Source organism: Coturnix japonica, unplaced genomic scaffold (assembly GCF_054131305.1).
Source record: "Coturnix japonica strain WE unplaced genomic scaffold, WE-NBRP24 Scf115, whole genome shotgun sequence".
In the NCBI taxonomy this organism is placed as follows: domain Eukaryota; kingdom Metazoa; phylum Chordata; class Aves; order Galliformes; family Phasianidae; genus Coturnix; species Coturnix japonica.
This window is the reverse complement of record NW_028189018.1, coordinates 82,201-106,572: the sequence shown is the minus strand read 5'-3', so window position 1 is coordinate 106,572 and position 24,372 is coordinate 82,201. Positions and strand designations below refer to the sequence as shown.

The window sequence follows — 24,372 nt, the reverse complement described above, 5'->3', positions numbered from 1 at the left end:
TGCATTCGGGTCCTCTGTGGGTCGCTTTGGGTGGCTCCGGCTCCATTCGGTTTCATTCGGTTCCATTCGGCTCCATTCGGCTCCGTTCGGCTCCGCTCGGCTCCATTCGGGTTCCTTGGGGTCGCTTCGGGTCGCTTCGGAGCCATTCGGGTCCGCTCGTGTCGGGGCCGGGTCGCTTCGGGTCTTTCCGGGTCTCTTCGGCTCCATTCGGCTCCACTCGGCTCCGTTCGGCTCAATTCGGCTCCGTTCGGGGCTGTCCGCCCCCCTCCCCCCCATTACAATGTGTTTCTATGGCGACATTTGAGTCCTGGCTTCTTTAATGGGGTCTTATAGGGTCCTATGGGGTCCTATGGGTTCCTATGGGGTTATATGGGGTCCTGTGGGGTCTATGGGGCTCTATGGGGTCCTATGGGGGTCTATGGGGTCCTATGGGGTCCCATTAGTTCCTATGGAATCCCATTGGATCCTATGGGTTGTCTATGGGGCTCTGTGGGGTCCTATGCGGTCCTATGGGGTCTCTGTGGGGCTCTATGGGGTCTATGGGGTCCCATTAGTTCCTATGGGGTCCCATTGGATCCTATGGCGTCCTATGGGTCTCTATAGGGTCCTATGGGGCTCTATGGAGCTCTATAGGGTCCCATTAGTTACTATGGAGTCCCATTGGATCCTATGGGGTCCTATGGGGTCTCTATGGGGCTCTGTGGGGTCCTATGCGGTCCTATGGGGTCTCTATGGGGCTCTATGGGGTCCTATGGGTCTCTATGGGGATCTATGGGGCTCTATGGGGTTATATGGGGTCCCATTGGGTTCTATGGGGTCCTATGGGGGTCTGTGGGGCTCTATGGGGTCCTATGGGGCTCTATGGGGTCCTATAGGGTTCTATGGGGTCCTATAGGGTTCTATGGGGTCTATGGTGTCCTATGGGGTGTCTATGGGGTCCTATGGGGTCCTATGGGGTGTCTATGGGGCTCTATGGGGTCCTATGGGTCTCTATGGGGTCTCTATGGGTCTCTATGGGGCTCTATGGGGTGTCTATGGGGCTCTATGGGGTCCCATTGGGCTCTATGGGGTCTCTATGGGGCTCTATGGGGTCAACGGGAGGGAACGGAAGAGAAACAAAGGGGATCTCGGGGTCAAAAATGGGCTTTTTGGGGTCATTTTATAGGGTTTTAGGGTCAGATTTGGGCCTTATAGGGTTTAGTCCACCCCATATTTCATATTTAGGGTCAAAATGGGTGATTTTAGGGCAAAAAAAGCCAATTTTGGGGCTAAAAAAGGCACTTTTGAGGCCTACTCTCCTGTATTGAGGCCTAGTCTCCTGTATTGAGGCCTACTTCACTTATAGGGTTTCTTATAGGGTTTTTATAGGATTTTATAGGGTTTTAGGGTCAGAATTGGGTCTTATAGGGTTTAGTCCACCCTATATTTCATATTTAGGTTCAAAATTGGGTATTTTTGGGCAAAAAAAGCTGTTTTTTGGGTAAAAAAGGCACTTTTGAGGCCTAGTCTCCTGTATTGAGGCCTACTTCACTTATAGGGTTTCTTATAGGGTATTTTATAGGGTTTTGTAGGATTTTAGGGTCAGAATTGGGTCATATAGGGTCTAGTCTACCCCATATTCATATTTAGGGTCAAAATGGGTTATTTTAGGGCGAAAAAAGCCAATTTTGGGGCTAAAATAGGTACTTTTGAGGCCTAGTCTCCTGTATTGAGGCCTAGTCTCCTGTATTGAGGCCTACATCACTTATAGGGTTTTTTATAGGGTTTTTATAGGGTTTTATAGGGTTTTACGGTCAGAATTGGGTCTTATAGGGCTTAGACCACCCTATATTTCATATTTAGGGTCAAAATGGGACATTTTGGGCTAAAAAACATCAATTTTAGGGCTAAAAAAGGCACTTTTGAGGCCTAGTCTCCTGTATTGAGGCCTACTTCACTTATAGGGTTTCTTATAGGGTTTTTATAGGATTTTATAGGGTTTTAGGGTCCGAATTGGGTCTTATAGGGTCTAATCCACCCTATATTTCATATTTAGGGTCAAAATGGGGCATTTTTGGGTCAAAAAAGCTGGTTTTTGGGCTAAAAAAGGCACTTTTGAGGCCTGTTCTCCTGTATTGAGGCCTAGTCTCCTGTATTGAGGCCTACTTCACTTATAGGGTTTCTTATAGGGTTTTTATAGGGTTTTAGAGGGTTTTAGGGTCAGAATTGTGCCTTATAGGGTTTAGTCCACCCTATATTTCATATTTAGGGTCAAAATGGGTGATTTTAGGGTAAAAAAAGCCAATTTTAGGGCTAAAAAAGGCACTTTTGAGGCCTAGTCTCCTGTATTGAGGCCTACATCACTTATAGGGTTTCTTATAGGGTTTTTATAGGGTTTTATAGGGTTTTAGGGTCAGAATTGTGCCTTATAGGGTTTAGTCCTCCCTATATTTCATATTTAGGGTCTAAATGGGTGATTTTAGGGCCAAAAAAGCTGTTTTTTGGGTAAAAAAGGCACTTTTGAGGCCTAGTCTCCTGTATTGAGGCCTAGTCTCCTGTATTGAGGCCTACATCACTTATAGGGTTTCTTATAGGGTTTTTATAGGGTTTTATAGGGTTTTAGGGTCAGAATTGGGCCTTATAGGGTTTAGTCCACCCTATATTTCATATTTAGGGTCAAAATGGGTTATTTTAGGGTAAAAAAAGCCGATTTTAGGGCCAAAAACAACCGATTTGAGGCCTACTTTCCCGTATTGAGGCCTACTTTCCCGTATTGAGGCCTACTTCACTTATAGGGTTTCTTATAGGGTTTTTATAGGGTTGTATAGGATTTTAGGGTCACTTGTAGGACTTATAGGATTTAATGCCTCCCATACTGTTATGTGGGGTTCAAATGTGGTATTTTGGGCCAAAAAAAGCCAATTTTAGGGCCAGAAACAACCAATTTGAGGCCTACTTTCCAGTATTGAGGCCTACTTCACTTATAGGGTTTTTATAGGGTTTTTGGGGTCATTTTATAGGATTTTTGGGTCACATTTAGGGTTTTTAGGGTTTAGTCCACCCTATATACTTACATGGGGTTAAATTGGGGTATTTTAGGGTGAAAAAAGCCAATTTTGAGGCTAAAAATGTCACATTTGAGGCCTAGTCTCCTGTATTGAGGCCTACTTCACTTATAGGGTTTTTTATAGGGTTTTTATAGGGTTTTATAGGGTTGTAGGGTCAGAATTGGGTCTTATAGGATCTTTTCCACCCCATATTCATATTTAGGGTCAAAAAAGGTAATTTTAGGGCGAAAAAAGCCGATTTTTGGGCTAAAAAAGGCACTTTTGAGGCCTACTCTCCTGTATTGAGGCCTAGTCTCCTGTATTGAGGCCTACTTCACTTATAGGGTTTCTTATAGGGTTTTTATAGGGTTTTATAGGGTTTTAGGGTCAGAATTGTGCCTTATAGGGTTTAGTCCACCCTATATTTCATATTTAGGGTCAAAATGGGTTATTTTTGGGCAAAAAAAAGCCAATTTTGGGGCTAAAAAAGGCACTTTTGAGGCCTACTTTCCCGTATTGAGGCCTACTTCACTTATAGGGTTTCTTATAGGGTTTTTAGGGTCATTTTATAGGGTTTTTGGGTCAGAATTGTGCCTTATAGGGTTTAGTCCACCCTATATTTCATGTTTAGGGTCAAAATGGGACATTTTGGGCTAAAAAACATCAATTTTAGGGCTAAAAAAGGCACTTTTGAGGCCTACTCTCCTGTATTGAGGCCTAGTCTCCTGTATTGAGGCCTACTTCACTTATAGGGTTTTTTATAGGGTTTTTGGGGTCATTTTATAGGGTTTTAGGGTCAGAATTGGGTCTTATAGGATCTTTTCCACCCCATATTCATATTTAAGGTCTAAATGGGTGATTTTAGGGCCAAAAAAGCCGATTTTGGGGCTAAAAATGGCACTTTTGAGGCCTACTTTCCCGTATTGAGGCCTACCTCGGTTATAGGGTTTTTTATAGGGTTTTTGGGGTCATTTTATAGGATTTTTTGTTCATATTCAAGTCTTATGGGATCTTCTCCATCCCATATTCATATTTAGTGTCAAAAAAGGTAATTTTGGGCCAAAAAAGCCAATTTTGGGGCTAAAAAAGGCACTTTTGAGGCCTAGTCTCCTGTATTGAGGCCTACTTTACTTATAGGGTTTTTTATAGGGTTTTTATAGGGTTTTAGGGTCAGAATTGGGTCTTATAGGATCTTTTCCACCCCATATTCATATTTAGGGTCTAAATGGGCTATTTTTGGGCAAAAAAAGCTGGTTTTTGGGCTAAAAAAGGCACTTTTGAGGCCTACTTTCCCGTATTGAGGCCTACTTCACTTATAGGGTTGTTTATAGGGTTTTTATAGGGTTTTATAGGGTTTTAGGGTCCGAATTGTGCCTTATAGGGTTTAGTCCACCCTATATTTCATATTTAGGTTCAAAAAGGGTTATTTTGGGGTGAAAAAAGCCGATTTTTGGGCTAAAAATGGCACTTTTGAGGCCTAGTCTCTTGTATTGAGGCCTAGTCTCCTGTATTGAGGCCTACTTCACTTCTAGGGTTTTTTATAGGGTTTTTATAGGGTTTTAGGGTCAGAATTGAGTCTTATAGGGTCTAATCCACCCTATATTTCATATTTAGGGTCAAAATGGGACATTTTGGGCTAAAAAACATCAATTTTAGGGCGAAAAAGGGCACTTTTGAGGCCTACTCTCCTGTATTGAGGCCTAGTCTCCTGTATTGAGGCCTACTTCACTTATAGGGTTTCTTATAGGGTTTTTATAGGGTTTTATAGGGTTTTAGGGTCAGAATTGTGCCTTATAGGGTTTAGTCCACCCTATATTTCATATTTAGGGTCAAAATGGGTTATTTTAAGGTGAAAAAAGCCAATTTTGGGGCTAAAATAGGCACTTTTGAGGCCTACTCTCCTGTATTGAGGCCTAGTCTCCTGTATTGAGGCCTACCTCACTTATAGGGTTTCTTATAGGGTTTTTGGGGTCGTTTTATAGGATTTTAGGGTCAGAATTGGGTCTTATAGGGTTTAGTCCAGCCTATATTTCATATTTAGGGTCAAAATGGGTGATTTTAGGGCGAAAAAAGCCGATTTTGGGGCTAAAAAAGGCACTTTTGAGGCCTACTTTCCTGTGTTGAGGCCTACTTCACTTATAGGGTTTTTTATAGGGTTTTTATAGGGTTTTATAGGGTTTTAGGGTCAGATTCGGGTCTTATAGGGTCTAATGTACTCTATATTCCTACATGGGGTCAAAATGGGGTATTTTGGGCTAAAAAACATCAATTTTAGGGCTAAAAAAGGCACTTTTGAGGCCTACTCTCCTGTATTGAGGCCTAGTCTCCTGTATTGAGGCCTACTTCACTTATAGGGTTTCTTATAGGGTTTTTATAGGATTTTTTAGGGTTTTATCGGGTTTTAGGGTCAGAATTGGGTCTTATAGGGTCTACTGTACCCTATATTCATATTTAGTGTCAAAAGGGGTAATTTTAGGGTAAAAAAAGCCAATTTTGGGGCTAAAAATGGCACTTTTGAGGCCTAGTCTCCTGTATTGAGGCCTACTTCACTTATAGGGTTTCTTATAGGGTTTTTAGGGTCATTTTATAGGATTTTTGGGTCACATTTAGGGTTTTTAGGGTTTAGTCCACCCTATATACTTACATGGGGTTAAATTGGGGTATTTTAGGGTGAAAAAGGCCAATTTTGGGGCTAAAAAAGGCACTTTTGAGGCCTAGTCTCCTGTGTTGAGGCCTACTTCACTTATAGGGTTTCTTATAGGGTTTTTGGGGTCATTTTATAGGATTTTTTGTTCACATTCAAGTCTTATGGGATCTTCTCCATCCCATATTCATATTTAGGGTCTAAATGGGTGATTTTAGGGCCAAAAAAGCCGATTTTGGGGCTAAAAAAGGCACTTTTGAGGCCTAGTCTCCTGTATTGAGGCCTACTTCACTTATAGGGTTTTTTATAGGATTTTTATAGGGTTTTATAGGGTTTTAGGGTCAGAATTGTGCCTTATAGGGTTTAGTCCATCCTATATTTGATATTTAGGGTCAAAATGGGTAATTTTAGGGAGAAAAAAGCCAATTTTGGGGCTAAAAAAGGCACTTTTGAGGCCTACTTTCCTGCGTTGAGGCCTACATCACTTATAGGGTTTTTTATAGGGTTTTTATAGGGTTTTATAGGGTTTTAGGGTCCGAATTGTGCCTTATAGGGTTTAGTCCACCCTATATTTCATATTTAGTGTCAAAATGGGCTATTTTTGGGCCAAAAAAGCCGATTTTGGGGCTAAAAAAGGCACTTTTGAGGCCTACTTTCCCGTATTGAGGCCTACTTCACTTATAGGGATTTTTATAGGGTTTTTATAGGGTTTTATAGGGTTTTAGGGTCCGAATTGTGCCTTATAGGGTTTAGTCCACCCTATATTTCATATTTAGGGTCAAAATGGGTTATTTTTGGGCAAAAAAAGCTGGTTTTTGGGCTAAAAAAGGCACTTTTGAGGCCTAGTCTCCTGTATTGAGGCCTAGTCTCCTGTATTGAGGCCTACTTCACTTATAGGTTTTTTTATAGGGTTTTTATAGGGTTTTATAGGGTTTTAGGGTCAGATTTGGGTCTAATAGAGTCTAATGTACCCTATATTCCTATTTAGGGTCAAAATGGGGTTATTTTAGGGTAAAAAAATCCAATTTTGGGGCTAAAAAAGGCACTTTTGAGGCCTAGTCTCCTGTATTGAGGCCTACTTCACTTATAGGGTTTCTTATAGGGTTTTTATAGGGTTTTATAGGGTTTTAGGGTCAGAATTGGGTCTTATAGGGTCTAATGTACTCTATATTCCTACATGGGGTCAAAATGGGGTATTTTAAGGTAAAAAAAGCTAATTTTGGGGCTAAAATAGGCACTTTTGAGGCCTACTCTCCTGTATTGAGGCCTACTTCACTTATAGGGTTTCTTATAGGGTTTTTATAGGATTTTATAGGGTTTTAGGGTCACATTTAGGATTTTTAGGCTTCTCTCCACCCCATAAACACATTTAGGGTCCAAAATGGGGCATTTTTGGGTCAAAAAAGCCGATTTTTGGGCTAAAAAAGGCACTTTTGAGGCCTACTTTGATGCGTTGAGGCCTACCTCGGTTATAGGGTTTTTTATAGGGTTTTTATAGGGTTTTTGACCCTTTTAACACCTTCAGCCCTACAGGGAAGAAGTTCCGGAGTAAACCTCAACTCGCTCGTTATCTCGGTAACGCCGTCGATTTGAGTTGTTTCGATTTCCGCACGGGGAAAATGATGCCGTCCAAATTACAGAAGAATAAACAGAGGTTAAGGGGAGACGCCATGCAAGCCAATAAGGTGAGCGGCCCTATAAGATACTATAGGATCCCATTAGACCCTATAAGACCCCATAAGACCCCATAAGACCCCATAGGATCCCATAAGACCCTATAAGACCCCATAGAACCCATAGGAAACAATAGGACCCCATAAGACCCTATAAGACCCCATAGGAAACAATAGGACCCCATAGAACCCATAAGACCCCATAGGACCCCATAAGACCCCATAAGACCCCATAGAACCCATAGGACCCCATAGGACCCACAAGACTCTATAGGATCCCATAGAAACCCATAAGACCCTATAGGACCCCATAGACCCTATAAGACCCCATAGAACCCATAGGAAACAATAGGACCCCATAAGATCCCCATAAGACCCCATAGACCCCATAAGACCCTATAAGACCCCATTAGACCCTATAAGACCCCATAGAACCCATAGGAAACAATAGGACCCCATAGAACCCATAAGACCCCATAGGACCCTATAAGACCCCATAGAAACCAATAGGACCCCATAGAACCCATAAGACCCCATAGGACCCCATAAGACCCCATAGGAACCAATAGGATCCTATAAGACCCCATAGGACCCCATAAGACCCTATAAGACCCCATAGAACCCATAGGAAACAATAGGACCCCATAGGACCCTATAAGACCCTATAAACCCCATAGGATCCCATAAGACCCTATAAGACCCCATAAGATCCCATAAGACCCCATAGGATCCCATAAGACCCCATAAGACCATATAAGACCCCATAGGATCCCATAAGACCCTATAGGACCCTATAGGACCCCATAAGACCCCATAGGACCCCATAAGACCCCATAGAACCCTATAGACCCCATAGAACCCTATAGACCCCATAGGACCCTATAAGACCCCATAGAACCCATAGACCCCATAGAACCCAATAAGACCCTATAAGACCCCATAGGAACCAATAGGATCGTATAAGACCCCATAGAACCCCATAAGACCCCATAGGAATCAATAGGACCCCATAGAACCCATAAGACCCCATAGGACCCCATAGAGACCCTATAAGACCCCATAGAACCCCATAGGACCCCATTAAACCCCATAAGACCCTATAGGACCCCATAAGACCCTATTAGACCCCATAGGACCCCCATAAAGCCCAATAGGAACCAATAGACCCCAATAGGAACCCATAGGACCCTATAGGACCCCATAGAGACCCCATAAGACCCCATAGAGACCCCATAGACCACATTAAACCCCATAGGATCCCATAAGATCCCATAGAACCCCATAGACCCCATAGGATCCCATAGGACCCCATAGAGACCCCATAGGACCCCATAGACCCCATAGAGACCCCATAGGACCCTATAAGACCCCATAGGATCCTATAGGACCCCATAGAGAACCATAGAGCCCCATAGGATCCCATAGGACCCCATTAGACCCCATAGGATCCCATAGAGTTCCATTGGATTCCATTATATAGCGCCCCCTAGTGGCCGCTAATGGTATTGCATCCCCCATAGGAATCAATAGAGCCCCATAGGAATCAATGGCTCCCATAGACTCCCATTATAATCTGCTATAGCGCCCCCTAGTGGCCGCTAATGGTATTGCAGCCCCCATAGGAATCAATAGGACCCCATAAGACCCTATAGGGTCGATCCTATATGGGATTTCTTATAGGATTTCTCGATTTCTATGGGGTTTCTTATAGGATTTCTCGATTTCTATGGGGTTTCTTATAGGATTTGGGTCCTTCTATGGGATTTGGGTCCTTCTATGGGATTTCTATGGGGTTTCTTATAGGATCCGGGTCTTTTATGGGCTCAATCCCCTATTTAACCTTATAGGGTTTCTCTTCTAGGGTAAACCCGACCTCAATACGGCTCTTCCCATCCGTCAGACCGCGTCCTTATATGGGACCCCATAAGACCCCATAGAGACCCTATAAGACCCCATAGAACCCCATAGGACCCCATTAAACCCCATAAGACCCCATAGAGACCCCATAGGATCCCATTAAACCCCATAGGACCCCATAGAGACCCCATAGGGCCCCATAGACCCCATAGAGACCCCATAGGACCCTATAAGATCCCATAGGACCCTATAAGACCCCATAGAGCCCCATAGAGACCCCATAGAACCCCATAGAGACCCCATAGGAACCCATAGACCCCATAGAGACCCTATAAAACCCCATAAGACCCTATAGGACCCCATAAGACCCCATAGAACCCCATAGACCCCATAGGACCCCATTGGACCCCATAGGATCCCATAGAGTTCCATTGGATTCCATTATATAGTGCCCCCTAGTGGCCACTAATGGTATTGCAGCCCCCATAGGATATAATGGGACTCCATAGGAATCAATGGCTGCCATAGACTCCCATTATAATCTGCTCTAGCGCCCCCTAGTGGCCGCTAATGGTATTGCAGCCCCCATAGGAATCAATGGCTCCCATAGACTCCCATTATAGCGCCCCCTAGTGGCCGCTAATGGTATTGCAGCCCCCATAGGAATCAATAGGACCCTATAAGACCCTATAAGACCCCAATCCCCTATTTAACCTTATAGGGTTTCTTTTATAGGGTAAACCCGACCTCAATACGGCTCTTCCCATCCGTCAGACCGCGTCCATCTTCAAACAACCCGTCACCAAAGTCACCAACCACCCCGATAACAAGGTCAGGGCCGACCCGCAACGACTGGCCGAGCAACCCCGACAGGTAAGAAAACCCTATAAGACCCTATAGGATCCCATAGGCCCTATAGAACCCATAAGACCCCATAAGATCCCATAAGACCCCATAAGACCCCATAGGACCCCATAAGACCCTATAAGACCCTATAAGACCCCATAGACCCTATTAGATCCCATTAGACCCTATAGGACCCCATTAGACCCCATTGGAATCTATAGGACCCCATAGACCCCATAAGACCCCATAGGAATCAATAGGACCCCATAAGACCCTATAAGATCCTATAAGACCCCATAGACCCCATAAGACCCTATAAGACCCCATAGGACCCTATAAGACCCTATAGGACCCCATTGGAATCAATAGGACCCCATAGAACCCTATAAGACCCTATAGAACCCATAGGAATCAATAGGACCCTATAAGTCCCCATAAGACCCCATAGGAATCAATAGGACCCCATAAGACCCCATAACCCGCAACGACTGGCCGAGCAACCCCGACAGGTAAGAAAACCCTATAAGACCCTATAAGACCCTATAAGACCCTATAGGCCCTATAGGAATCAATAGGACCCCATTGGAATCAATAGGACCCCATAGGAATCAATAGGACCCCATTGGAATCAATAGGACCCCATAGGAATCAGTAGGACCCCATAGGAATCAATAGGACCCCATAAGACCCCATAGACCCCATAGGAATCAATAGGACCCCATAAGACCCCATAGAACCCATAAGACCCTATAAGACCCTATAAGATCCTATAGGCCCTATGGGACCCCATTGGAATCAATAGGACCCCATAAGACCCCATAGGAATCAATAGGACCCCATAAGACCCCATAGGATCCCATAAGATCCCATAGACCCCAAAAGACCCCATAAGACCCTATAAGACCCTATAAGACCCTATAGAACCCATTGGAATCAATAGGACTCCATAGGATCCAATGGGAATCAATAGGACCCCGTAGGACCCCATAGGAATCAATAGGACCCCATAGGACCCATAAGACCCTATAAGACCCCATAGGAATCAATAGGACCCCATAGGAATCAATAGGACCCCATAAGACCCTATAAGACCCCATAAGACCCCATAGGACCCCATTAGACCCTATAAGACCCCATAGGAAGCAATAGGACCCCATAACCCGCAACGACTGGCCGACCAACCCCGACAGGTAAGAAAACCCTATAAGACCCTATAGGATCCTATAAGATCCTATAGGATCCTATTGGACCCCATTGGAATCAATAGGACCCCATTGGAATCAATAGGACCCCATAGGACCCCATAGGAATCAATAGGACCCCATAAGACCCCATAGGAATCAATAGGACCCCATAGGATCCAATAGGACCCCATAGACCCTATAAGACCCTATAGGATCCTATAAGACCCCATAAGACCCCATAAGACCCCATAGGATCCCATAAGACCCCATAGGACCTCATAAGACCCCATAGGAATCAATAGGACCTCATAGGACCCCATAGAACCCCATAAGACCCTATAAGACCCCATAGGAATCAATAGGACCCCATAAGACCCTATAAGACCCATAAGACCCTATAAGATCCTATAAGACCCCATAAGACCCTATAAGATCCCATAGGATCCTATTGGACCCCATTGGAATCAATAGGACTCCATAAGACCCCATAGAACCCATAAGACCCCATAAGACCCTATAAGACCCCATAAGACCCTATAAGACCCCATAGGAATCAATAGGACCCCATAAGACCCCATAAGACCCCATAGGACCCCATAGGAATCAATAGGACCCAATGGGAACCCATAGGACCCCATAGGACCCCATAGAACCCCATAAGACCCTATAAGACCCTATAGGACCCCATAAGACCCCATAGGAATCAATAGGATCCCATAAGACCCCATAGAACCCATTAGACCCCATAGAACCCCATAAGACCCTATAAAGCCCCATAGAACCCATAAGACCCTATAAGAACCCATAAGACCTTATAAGACCCCATAGGAATCAATAGGACCCCATAAGACCCTATAAGACCCTATAAGACCCCATAAGACCCCATAGGAATCAATAGGAATCAATAGGACCCCATAAGACCCCATAAGACCCCATAAGACCCCATAAGACCCTATAAGACCCTATAAGACCCTATAAGATCCTATAGGACCCCATAAGACCCCATAGAACCCTATAAGACCCTATAAGACCCTATAGAACCCTATAAGACCTAATAAGACCCCATAGACCCCATAAGACCCCATAGGAATCAATAGGACCCCATAAGATCCTATAAGACCCCATAAGACCCTATAAGATCCTATAAGACCCCATAAGACCCCATAAGACCCTATAAGATCCTATAAGACCCCATAAGACCCTATAAGACCCCATAGGAAGCAATAGGATCCCATAGGATCCCATAAGACCCCATAGGAATCAGTAGGACCCCATAAGACCCTATAAGACCCCATAAACCCTATAAGACCCTATAAGACCCCATAAAAACCCTATAAGACCCCATAGGATCCCATAGAGCTCCATAGGATCCAATGGAGCCCCATAGAGTCCCATTGGATTCCATTATATAGCGCCCCCTAGTGGCCGCTAATGGTATTGCAGCCCCCATAGGAATCAATGGGACCCTATAAGACCCCATAGAACCCCATAGGAATCAATAGGACCCGCTGAATATTCATGACTATATGAATATTCATGAGTCCGCACCCAATGGGGCCCTTATTATGGGCAATGGGGCGGGGCTTGATGCCCATATATGGGAATGTGGGCGGAGCTAATGAATGAATGCATAATTAATGAGCCCTATGTAAGTCTATGGGGGCTAGTAACACATAGGGATCTATAGGGAATGGGGATGAGCTTATGAATATGCTAATGAGTGAATGCATAATTAATGAGCACCATGTAAGTCTATGGGCCCCTATTGAAGTCAATGGAAGCAATAGAAACCAATGGGAAGGAGTGGGGTCGGGGTTGTTGAATATTAATGAGGCTATGAATATGCTAATGAGTGAATGCATAATTAATGAGCCCCTTGTTACTCTATGGGCGCCCATTGAAGTCAATGGAAGCAATAGAAACCAATAGGAACCAATAGGATGGAGGGGGGCGGGGTCTACTGAATATTAATGAGCTTGTGAATATTAATGAGTATGTATATGAGTGAATGCATAATTAATGAGCTCTATGTTAGTCTATGGGCCCCCATTGAACCCAATGGAGGTTGATGGAGGGATGGGGTGGGGGTTGGGTGGGACTTAATGAATATTAATGAGTCTATGAATATTAATGAGTATGCTAATGAGTGAATGCATAATTAATGAGCCCATTGAGGCCTATTGGGCCCCCATTGAAGCTAATGGAGGGGATACGGAGGGGTGGGGTGGGGGCTGACGAATATTAATGGGGCTTATGAATATTAATGAGGCTGATGAATATTAATGAGATGCAAATGAACCCCCCCAGCTGTTCTGGGAGAAGAGGCTTCGAGGTCTGAGCGCGTCCGACGTGGGGCAGGAGATATTGAAAGCAATGGAGCTGCCCAAAGGGCTGCAAGGTGAGCTTGGACCCCATAGAACCCCATAGAAACCCCATAGAGACCCCATAGGGCCCCATAGACCCCATAGAAACCCCATAGATCCCATAGACCCCATAGAGACCCCATAGGACCCCATAGGACCCCATAGAGACCCCATAGAGACCCCATAGAAACCCCATAGATCCCATAGACCCCATAGAAACCCCATAGAGACCCCATAGGACCCCATAGAAACCCCATAGACCCCATAGAAACCCCATAGAGACCCCATAGGACCCCATAGGACCCCATACGACCCCATAGGACCCCATAGAAACCCCATAGGACCCCATAGACCCCATAGAGACCCCATAGACCCCATAGACCCCATAGGACCCCATAGAGCCCCATAGGACCCCATAGACCCCATAGAGACCCCATAGAGCCCCATAGGACCCCATAGAACCACATAGAGACCCCATAGACCCTATAGACCCCATAGAGACCCCATAGACCCCATAGACCCCATAGAGACCCCATAGAGACCCCATAGGACCCCATAGACCCCATAGAGACCCCATAGACCCCATAGAGACCCCATAGAGCCCATAGAAACCCCATAGACCCCATAGAGCCCCATAGAAACCCCATAGAGACCCCATAAGACCCTATAAGACCCCATAAGACCCCATAGGACCCTATAAGACCCTATAGGACCCCATAGCGCCCCATAGGACCCCGTAAGACCCCATAGAGACCCCATAGACCCCATAGAAACCTCATAGAACCCCATAGGACCCCATAGACCCCATAGAGACCCCATAGATCCCATAGACCCCATAGAGACCCCATAGGACCCCATAGGACCCCATAGGACCCCATAGAAACCCCATAGACCCCATAGACCCCATAGAGACCCCATAGACCCTATAAGACCCCATTAAACCCCATAGGATCCCATAGCGCCCCATAGACCCCATAGGACCCCCATAGGATCCCATAGACCCCATAGAGACCCCATAGGACCCCATAGAGACCCCATAGGACCCCATAGAACCCTATAGGATCCCATACAGACCCTATATCTCGCCCCATAGACTCCATAGGACCCCATAAACCCCATAGACCCCATAGGACCCCATAGACCCCATAGAACCCCATAGGACGCCATAGACCCCATAGAGCCCCATAGGACCCCATAGGACCCCATAGACCCCATAGACTCCATAGGACCCCATAGACCCCATAGGACCCCATAGAGACCCCATAGGACCCCATAGAGACCCCATATAACCCCATAGACCCCATAGAAACCCCATAGATCCCATAGACCCCATAGAGACTCCATAGGACCCCATAGGACCCCATAGAGCCCCATAGGACCCCATAGGACCCCATAGACCCCATAGAGACCTTATAGGACCCCATACGACCCCATAGAACCCCATAGAAACCCCATAGATCCCATAGACCCCATAGAGACCCCATAGAGCCCCATAGGACCCCATAAGACCCCATAGGATCCCATAAGACCGTATTAGAACCCATAGAGACCCCATAGAACCCCATAGAGACCCTATAAAACCCCATAGAGACCCCATAGGACCCCATAAGACCCCATAGGACCCCATAAGACCCCATTAAACCCCATAGGACCCCATAGAGACCCCATAGAGACCCCATAGAACCCCATAGAAACCCCATAAGACCCCATAGACCCCATAGAAACCCCATAGGACCCCATAGACCCCATAGGACCCCATAGAGACCCTATAAAACCCCATAAGACCCTATAGGACCCCATAAGACCCCATAGGACCCTATAAGACCCCATAGACCTTATAGAGACCCCATAGAGACCCCATAGACCCTATAAGACCCCATTAAACCCCATAGGATCCCATAGCGCCCCATAGACCCCATAGGACCCCATAGAGACCCCATAGAGCCCCATTGGACCACATAAGACCCCATAAAACCCCACAGACCCATATAGAGCCCCATAGACCCCATAGACCCCCATAGGATCCCATAGACCCCATAGAGACCCATAGAGACCCCATAGAAACCCCATAGAGCCCCATAGACCCCATAGAGACCCCATAGGACCCCATAGACCCCATAGAGACCCTATAGGACCCCATAGAAACCCCATAGACCCCATAGACCCCATAGAGACCCCATAGATCCCATAGATCCCATAGACCCCATAGAGACCCCATAGAGACCCCATAGACGCCATAGAAACCCCATAGATCCCATAGAAACCCCATAGATCCCATAGACCCCATAGAGACCCCATAGAGATCCCATAGACCCTATAAGACCCCATAAGACCCCATAGGATCCCATAAGACCGTATTAGAACCCATAGAGACCCCATAGACCCCATAGGACCCCATAGGACCCCATAGACCCCATAGAGACCCTATAAAACCCCATAAGACCCTATAAGACCCCATAAGACCCCATAGGACCCTATAAGACCCTATAGGACCCCATAGACCCCATAGAGACCCCATAGAGACCCCATAGACCCCATAGAGACCCCATAGAGACCCCATAGATCCCATAGACCCCATAGAAACCCCATAGGACCCCATAGACCCCATAGAGACCCCATAGGACCCCATAGGACCCTATAAGACCCCATTAAACCCCATAGGATCCCATAGTGCCCCATAGACCCCATAGGATCCCATAGAGACCCCATAGAGCGCCATAGGACCCCATAGAGACCCCATAGGATCCCATAAGACCGTATTAGACCCCATAGAGACCCCATAGAAGCCCATAGAGACCCCATAGAGACCCTATAAAACCCCATAAGACCCTATAGGACCCCATAAGACCCCATAGGACCCTATAAGACCCTATAGGACCCCATAGACCCCATAGAAACCCCATAGAGACCCCATAGACCCCATAGGACCCCATAGAACCCCATAGGACCCCATAGACCCCATAGAGACCCATAGGACCCCATAAGACCCCATAGGACCCCATAGAGACCCCATAGACCCCATAGGACCCCATAGACCCCATAGGACCACATAAGACCCCATAAGACCCCATAGGATCCCATAAGACCGTATTAGAACCCATAGAGACCCCATAGAACCCCATAGAGACCCCATAGGACCCCATAGACCCCATAGAACCCCATAGAGACCCCATAGAGACCCCATAGAGACCCCATAGACCCTATAAGACCCCATAAGACCCCATAGGACCCTATAAAACCCTATAGGACCCCATAAGACCCCATAGAAACCCCATAGGAATCAATAAACCTAAAAAAAATCCCAAAAAATCCCAAAAAATCCCAAAAAATCCCTAAAAATCCCCAATATCCCAAAATACCCAAAATGGGTCAAAAATCCCCAAATTTGGGTCAAAAAACCCCAAAAATTGGGAAAAATTGCAAAATATCGTAAAAAATCCTCAAAATATCCTTAAAAAATCCCCAAAAAATCCTAAAAAAATCCTAAAAAATCCCAAAAAATCACAAAAAATCAGTAAAAATCCCTAAATCCCAAAATTATCCAAAATGGGTCAAAAAACCCCAAATTTGGGTCAAAAAACCCCAATTTTGGGTCAAAATTACCCAAAATTTGGCATGAAACGTCGTTGCAAAAAAACCCTTAAAAATACCCCAAAAAATACCCCAAAAAATCCCAAAAAAATCCCAAAAATTCCTTAGGGTCTCCTCTATAAACCTATAATATTGAATTGACCCAAAATTGCCTTTTTTTACCCCAAAAACCCTCAGCTTTAGGCCCGGTTCCTGATGACGTGACGTTACTATCGGCCGTAGCCAGCGCCAATGAAAACCTCCTAAAATACCCCAAAAAATACCCCAAAAAATCCTAAAAAAATCCTAAAAAATCCCCAAAAATCCCTAAAAATTACCAGTATCCCAAAATACCAAAAATTGGTTAAAAACCCACAAATTTGGGTCAAAAACCCCAAAAATTGGGTAAAATTGCAAAATATCGTTAAAAATCCTCAAAAAAATCGTAAAAAAATCCCAAAAAAATCCTAAAAAATCCCAAAAAATCCCATAAATCCCATATTAGTTAAAATACCCCAAAATGTCCCAAAAATGGGTTAAAAAACCTCAATTTTGGGTCAAAAAACCCCAAAATTGGGTCAAAAATCCCATAAATTCGCTCTACAAAAAACCCTTAAAAATACCCTAAAAAATACCCTAAAAAATCCCCAAAAAATCCTAAAAAATCCCAAAAAATCACAAAAAATCCCATAAATCCCCAAATATTCAAAATGGGACAAAAAACCCCAAATTTGGGTCAAAAAACCCAAAAATTGGGTAAAATTGCAAAATATCGTAAAAAATCCTCAAAAAATACTCAAAAAAATCCAAAAAAATCCTAAAAAAATTTGAAAAAAATGCCAAAAAATCACTAAAAATCCCATAAATTCCCAAATATTCAAAATGGGTCAAAAAACCCCAAATTTGGGTCAAAAAAACCCAAAAATTGGGTAAAATTGCAAAATATCGTTAAAAATCCTCAAAAAATCCTTTAAAAAATCAAAAAAAATCCCCAAAAAATCCCAAAAAATCCCAAAAAATCCCAAAAAATCACTAAATATCTGCAATATCCCAAAATACCCAAAATTGGTTAAAAACCCCAAATTTGGGTCAAAAAACTCAAAAATTGGGTAAAATTGCAGAATATCGAAAAAAATCCTCAAAAAAATCGTAAAAAAATCCGAAAAAATACTCAAAAAAATCCCAAAAAATCCCATAAATCCCATATTAGTTAAAATACCCCAAAATGTCCCAAAAATGGGTTAAAGAACCTCAATTTTGGGTCAAAAAACCCCAAAATTGGGTAAAATTGCAAAATATCGTTAAAAATCCTCAAAAAAATCGTAAAAAAATCCCAAAAAAATCCTAAAAAATCCTAAAAAGTCCCAAAAAATCCCTAAAAATCCCATAAATCCCCAAATATTCAAAATGGGTGAAAAAACCCTAAATTTGGGTCAAAAAACCCCAAAATTGGGTAAAATTGTAAAATATCGTAAAAAACCCTCAAAAAATACTCAAAAAAATAAAAAAAAATCCCAAAAAAATCCCAAAAAAATGCCAAAAAATCCCAAAAAATCACTAAAAATCTGCAATATCCCAAAATACCCAAAATTGGTTAAAAAACCCCAAATTTGGGTCAAAAAACCCCAAAAATGGGCAAAATTACAAAAAATCCCGAAAAATACCCCAGGAAATTAAAAAAAAAATCATAAAAAATATTAAAAAAATCTGAAAAAATCCCAAAAAATCACTAAAAATTCCATAATTCCCAAATTATCCAAAATGGGTCAAAACCCCCCAAAATTGGGTCAAAAAACCCCAAATTTGGGCAAAAATCTCACTAAAAATCCCCAAAATCGAGGTGGAAAAAACCCCTTAAAAATACCCTAAAAAATGCCCCAAAAAATCCCAAAAAAATCCCAAAAATTCCTTAAAATCTCCTTTATATGGTAGTATAATAATTTTGACCCAAAATTGCCTTTTTTCACCCCAAAACCCCTCAGCTTTAGGCCCGGTTCCTGATGACGTGACGTTACTATCAGCCGTAGCCAGCGCCCTCCATGTCGGTTCGGTTCCCGTTACCGGGCAGATTTCGAGCGCGGCCGAGAAGAATCCATCCGTCTGGCTTAATTCATCTCAACCCCTTTGTAAGGCTTTCCTGGTCACCGACGACGACATCAGGTAAAGCCTCATTTCAACCCAAAATTGACCAAAATCGGCCTTTTTTAACCCAAAATTTTTGATGTTTTTTGTTTATTTTCCCCTTTAATACGGTGGTTTTTGGTAAATTTGCTTTTTCTCTCAGCCATTTTGGGTTAAAATCACCCAATTTTCATATTATCTATTTCAATTACTCTTCCCCTATTAAATAAACCATTTACCTTTCCCATCCCATCCAGTTTTTAACCAAAATCACCTTTTTTTCACCCATTTTCAAATCGCGTTTCAACACCATTTTTAATGCCATTTTAAGGTAAATTCCATTTTTCTCTCGGCCATTTTGGGTTAAAATTCCCTAATTTTGGGGTTATCTGTTTCATTTCCTCTTCCCCTACTAAAAATACCCTTTTTTGTTTGAAGATTCAGTCTCATTTTTAACCAAAATCGCCCTTTTTTAACCCATTTTCCAATAGTGTTTGAACGCAATTTTTAATGCCAGTTTTGGGTGGGTTTGTAAGGCCTTTGTAAGGCTTTCCTGGTCACCGACGATGACATCAGGTAAAGCTTCATTTCGACCCAAAATTGACCAAAATTGGCCTTTTTTAACCCAAAATTTATGGTCTTTTTTGTTAATTTTCCCCTTTAATACGGTGTTTTTTGGTAAATTTGATTTTTCTCTCGGCCATTTTGGGTTAAAATCACCCAATTTTGGGGTTTTCTCTTTCAACTCCTCCTCCCCTATTAAATAAACCCTTTACCTTTCCAATCCCATCCAGTTTTTAACCAAAATTGCCTTTTTTTAACCCAATTTTGAATAGCGTTTGAATGCAATTTTTAATGCCATTTTAAGGTAAATTCCATGTTTCTCTCGGCCATTTTGGGTTAAAATCACCCAATTTTGGGGTTTTTTGTTTCATTTCCTCTTCCTCCATTAACTAAACCCTTTTCCTTTCCAATCTTTCCATTGATTTTAACTAAATCACCCTTTTTAAACCCAATTTTCAATGGCATCTAAACGCAATTTTTAATGCCATTTTTTTGCTAAATTCACTTTTTTTCTCCATCATTTTGGGTTAAAATCACCCAAATTTGGTATTATCTATTTCGTCTCCTCTTCCCCTATTAAATAAACCTTTCACCTTTCTGATCCCATCCATATTTTAACCAAAATCACCTTTTTTTCACCCATTTTCCAATAGCGTTTCAACACCATTTTTAATGCCATTTTAAGGTAATTTCCCTTTTTCTCTCGGCCATTTTGGGTTAAAATCACCCAATTTTGGGGTTTTCTCTTTCATTTCCTCTTCCCCTACTAAAAATACCATTTTTTGTTTGAAGATACAGTCGTATTTTTAACCAAAATTGCCCTTTTTTAACCCAATTTTGAATAGTGTTTCAATGCAGTTTTTAATGCCATTTTTGGGTAAATTTGTAAGGCATTTGTAAGGCTTTCCTGGTCACCGACGATGACATCAGGTAAAGCCTCATTTCAACCCAAAATTGACCAAAATCTGCCTTTTTTAACCCAAAATTTATGGCTTTTTTTGTTAATTTTCCCCTTTAATACGGTGTTTTTTGGTAAATTTGATTTTTTTCTTGGCCATTTTGGGTTAAAATCACCCAATTTTGGGGTTTTCTGTTTCACTTCCTCTTCCCCTATTAAATAAACATTTTACCTTTCCAATCCCATTCAGTTTTTAACCAAAATCACCCTTCTTTACCCCAATTTTGAATAGCGATTTTTAATGTCATTTTTTTTGCTAAATTTTATCTTTTTCTCCCTCATTTTGGGTTAAAATCCCCCAATTTTGGTATTATCTATTTCCTTCCCTCTCTCCTATTAAATAAACCTTTTACCTTTCCTATCCCATTCAATTTTGAACCAAAATCACCCTTTTTTACCCCAATTTTGAATAGCGATTTTTAATGTCATTTTTTTCCTAAATTTCATCTTTTTCTCCAAGATTTTGGGTTAAAATTACCCAATTTTGGGGTTTTCTATTTCAATTCCTCTTCCCTTGTTAAATAAACCCTTTTCATTTCCAATCTTTATATTAATTTTAACTAAAATCACCCTTTTTTAACCCAATTTTCAATGGCATCTAAACGCAATTTTTAATGCCATTTTTTTGCTAAATTCACTTCTTTTCTCCATCATTTTGGGTTAAAATCACTCAATTTTGGTATTATCTATTTCCTCCCCTCTTCCCCCATTAAATAAACCCTTTACCTTTCCCATCCCATCCATTTTGACCCCATAAAACCCCATAAAACCCCATTCAATCCCATAGGAAACAAGAGGAACGAGTGCGGCGGGTGCGGAAGAAACTGGAGGAAGCTCTATTGGCCAACGAGCCGGCGACGGGGTCAAAAGGTCACGAGGATGAGTGACCTTTGACCTCTCGACCTTGAGGTCAAAGGTCAAAGGTCGGAGGTCGGAGGTCGGAGGTCGAAGTGCACTTTGCTGAGGGGATAAAGGGGCAAAATGGCCGCCGCGTGTGTGTGTCATTGGGGTCAAAGGTCACGTGGGGGTCAAGGGTCACGTGGGGGTCAAGGGTCACGTGGGGTCAAGGGTCACGTGGGGGTCAAGGGTCATATGGGGGTCAGAGGTCACTTATGGGGTCATAGGCCCCATAGATCCCATAGGGCCCCATAGATCCCATAGGGCCCCATAGATCCCATAGGGCCCCATAGATCCCATAGGGCTGCCCCATAGATCCCATAGGGCCCCATAGATCCCATAGGGCCCCATAGATCCCATAGGGCCCCATAGATCCCATAGGGCTGCCCCATAGATCCCATAGGGCCCCATAGATCCCATAGGGCCCCATAGATCCCATAGGGCCCCATAGATCCCATAGGGCTGCCCCATAGATCCTATAGGGCCCCATAGATCCCATAGGGCCCCATAGATCCCATAGGGCTGCCCCATAGATCCCATAGGGCCGCCCCATAGATCCCATAGGGCCCCATAGATCCCATAGGGCCCCATAGATCCCATAGGGCCCCATAGATCCCATAGGGCTGCCCCATAGATCCCATAGGGCCCCATAGATCCCACTGGGCCCCATAGATCCCATAGGGCTGCCCCATAGATCCCATAGGGCCCCATAGATCCCATAGGGCTGCCCCATAGATCCCATAGGGCTGCCCCATAGATCCCATAGGGCCCCATAGATCCCATAGGGCTGCCCCATAGATCCCATAGGGCTGCCCCATAGATCCCATAGAGCCCCATAGATCCCATAGGGCCCCATAGATCCCATAGGGCGGCCCCATAGATCCCATAGGGCTGCCCCATAGATCCCATAGGGCTGCCCCATAGATCCCATAGGGCCCCATAGATCCCATAGGGCTGCCCCATAGATCCCATAGGGCTGCCCCATAGATCCCATAGTGCCCCATAGATCCCATAGGGCCCCATAGATCCAATAGGGCTGCCCCATAGATCCCATAGGGCTGCCCCATAGATCCCATAGGGCCCCATAGATCCCATAGGGCTGCCCCATAGATCCCATAGGGCCCCATAGATCCCATAGGGCTGCCCCATAGATCCCATAGAGCCCCATAGATCCCATAGGGCCCCATAGATCCCATAGGGCTGCCCCATAGATCCCATAGGGCTGCCCCATAGATCCCATAGGGCCCCATAGATCCCATAGGGCCCCATAGATCCCATAGGGCTGCCCCATAGATCCCATAGGGCCCCATAGATCCCATAGGGCTGCCCCATAGATCCCATAGGGCCCCATAGATCCCATAGGGCCCCATAGATCACATAGGGCCCCATAGATCCCATAGGGCCCCATAGATCCCATAGGGCTGCCCCATAGATCCCATAGGGCCCCATAGATCCCATAGGGCTGCCCCATAGATCCCATAGGGCTGCCCCATAGATCCCATAGGGCCCCATAGATCCCATAGGGCCCCATAGATCCCATAGGGCTGCCCCATAGATCCCATAGGGCCCCATAGATCCCATAGGGCTGCCCCATAGATCCCATAGGGCTGCCCCATAGATCCCATAGGGCTGCCCCATAGATCCCATAGGGCTGCCCCATAGATCCCATAGGGCCCCATAGATCCCATAGGGCTGCCCCATAGATCCCATAGGGCCCCATAGATCCTATAGGGCTGCCCCATAGATCCCATAGGGCCCCATAGATCCCATAGGGCCCCATAGATCCCATAGGGCCCCATAGATCCCATAGAGCCCAATAGATCCCATAGGAATCAATGGGAGCCCATTGAAATCAATGGGAGGCACCGAACGGTTCCGAAGAGACCCGAAGATATACGAAGGGACCGGAAGTTGCCGAGCCGACCGGAAGTGGCCGGATATGAAGCGGAGTGAATCCGGAAATACCCGAAGATACCGGAAGTGACCCGAATAGACCGGAAGTGGGTCGATCTGGACCCGAGTGGATCCGGAAATAGCCGAAGATACCGGAAGTGCCCCGATGTGTTCCGAATAGACCGGAAGTAGCTCGATATGAACCCGAATGCTTCCGGAAAGAGCCGAAGACACCGGAAGTGACCCGAGCTGATCCCGAATAGACCGGAAGTGGCTCGATCTGAACCCGAATGCTTCCGGAAAGAGCCGAAGACACCGGAAGTGCCCCGAATAGACCGGAAGTGGCTCGATCTGATCCCGAACGACTCCGGAAATAGCCGAAGTGACCGGAAGTTGCCGGAAAGAGCCGAAGGTTGCCGATGTTTTCCGATCTGATCGTAAGTGCTTTAAAAGAGCCCCGAAATCGCTTCTAATTCACCCAGAATTGCTTAGAATGGGGAAAAATAGCAAAAAATAGGCGAAATTAGTTGAAATTACCCCAAAAATGGTCAAAATGGAGCTAAAATAGGACAAAATAGGCGAAATTAGTTGAAATTACCCCGAAAATGCTGAAAATGGAGCGAAAATAGCTCGATATATCACGAAATACCCGGATGATAGAGGAAATAACCGGAAGTGCCGCCATTTTGTCCCCAGGAGCCGATCCGGAGCGACCGGAAGTGCCGCCATCTTGTCTTCCCCCTCAGTGGGGAAGAAACCGGAAGTCGCCCCCTCCC

The 24,372-nt window shown here is 44.4% G+C and overlaps 1 protein-coding gene across 5 annotated transcripts in view; it reads left to right on the top strand.

The window, feature by feature from the left end:
- LOC107307002 (methyl-CpG-binding domain protein 2-like) overlaps positions 1-21,792 on the top strand; it is a 29,910-nt gene extending 8,118 nt beyond the window's left edge. Inside the window, exons 2-6 of one of the 5 annotated variants that reach the window (XM_085535316.1) lie at positions 7,196-7,355; positions 9,936-10,073; positions 13,538-13,628; positions 19,146-19,323; positions 21,594-21,792. In XM_085535316.1, the coding sequence (XP_085391442.1) occupies positions 7,196-7,355; positions 9,936-10,073; positions 13,538-13,628; positions 19,146-19,323; positions 21,594-21,693 (667 nt within the window). In that variant the 3' untranslated portion in view covers positions 21,694-21,792. Of the gene's footprint in view, positions 1-7,195; positions 7,356-9,935; positions 10,074-13,537; positions 13,629-17,361; positions 17,604-19,145; positions 19,324-21,593 lie in introns of those variants that run through there. The other 4 variants (XR_014941800.1, XM_085535317.1, XM_085535318.1 and 1 more) reach the window with 4 other exon arrangements.
- The last annotated feature ends 2,580 nt before the right edge of the window (positions 21,793-24,372 follow it).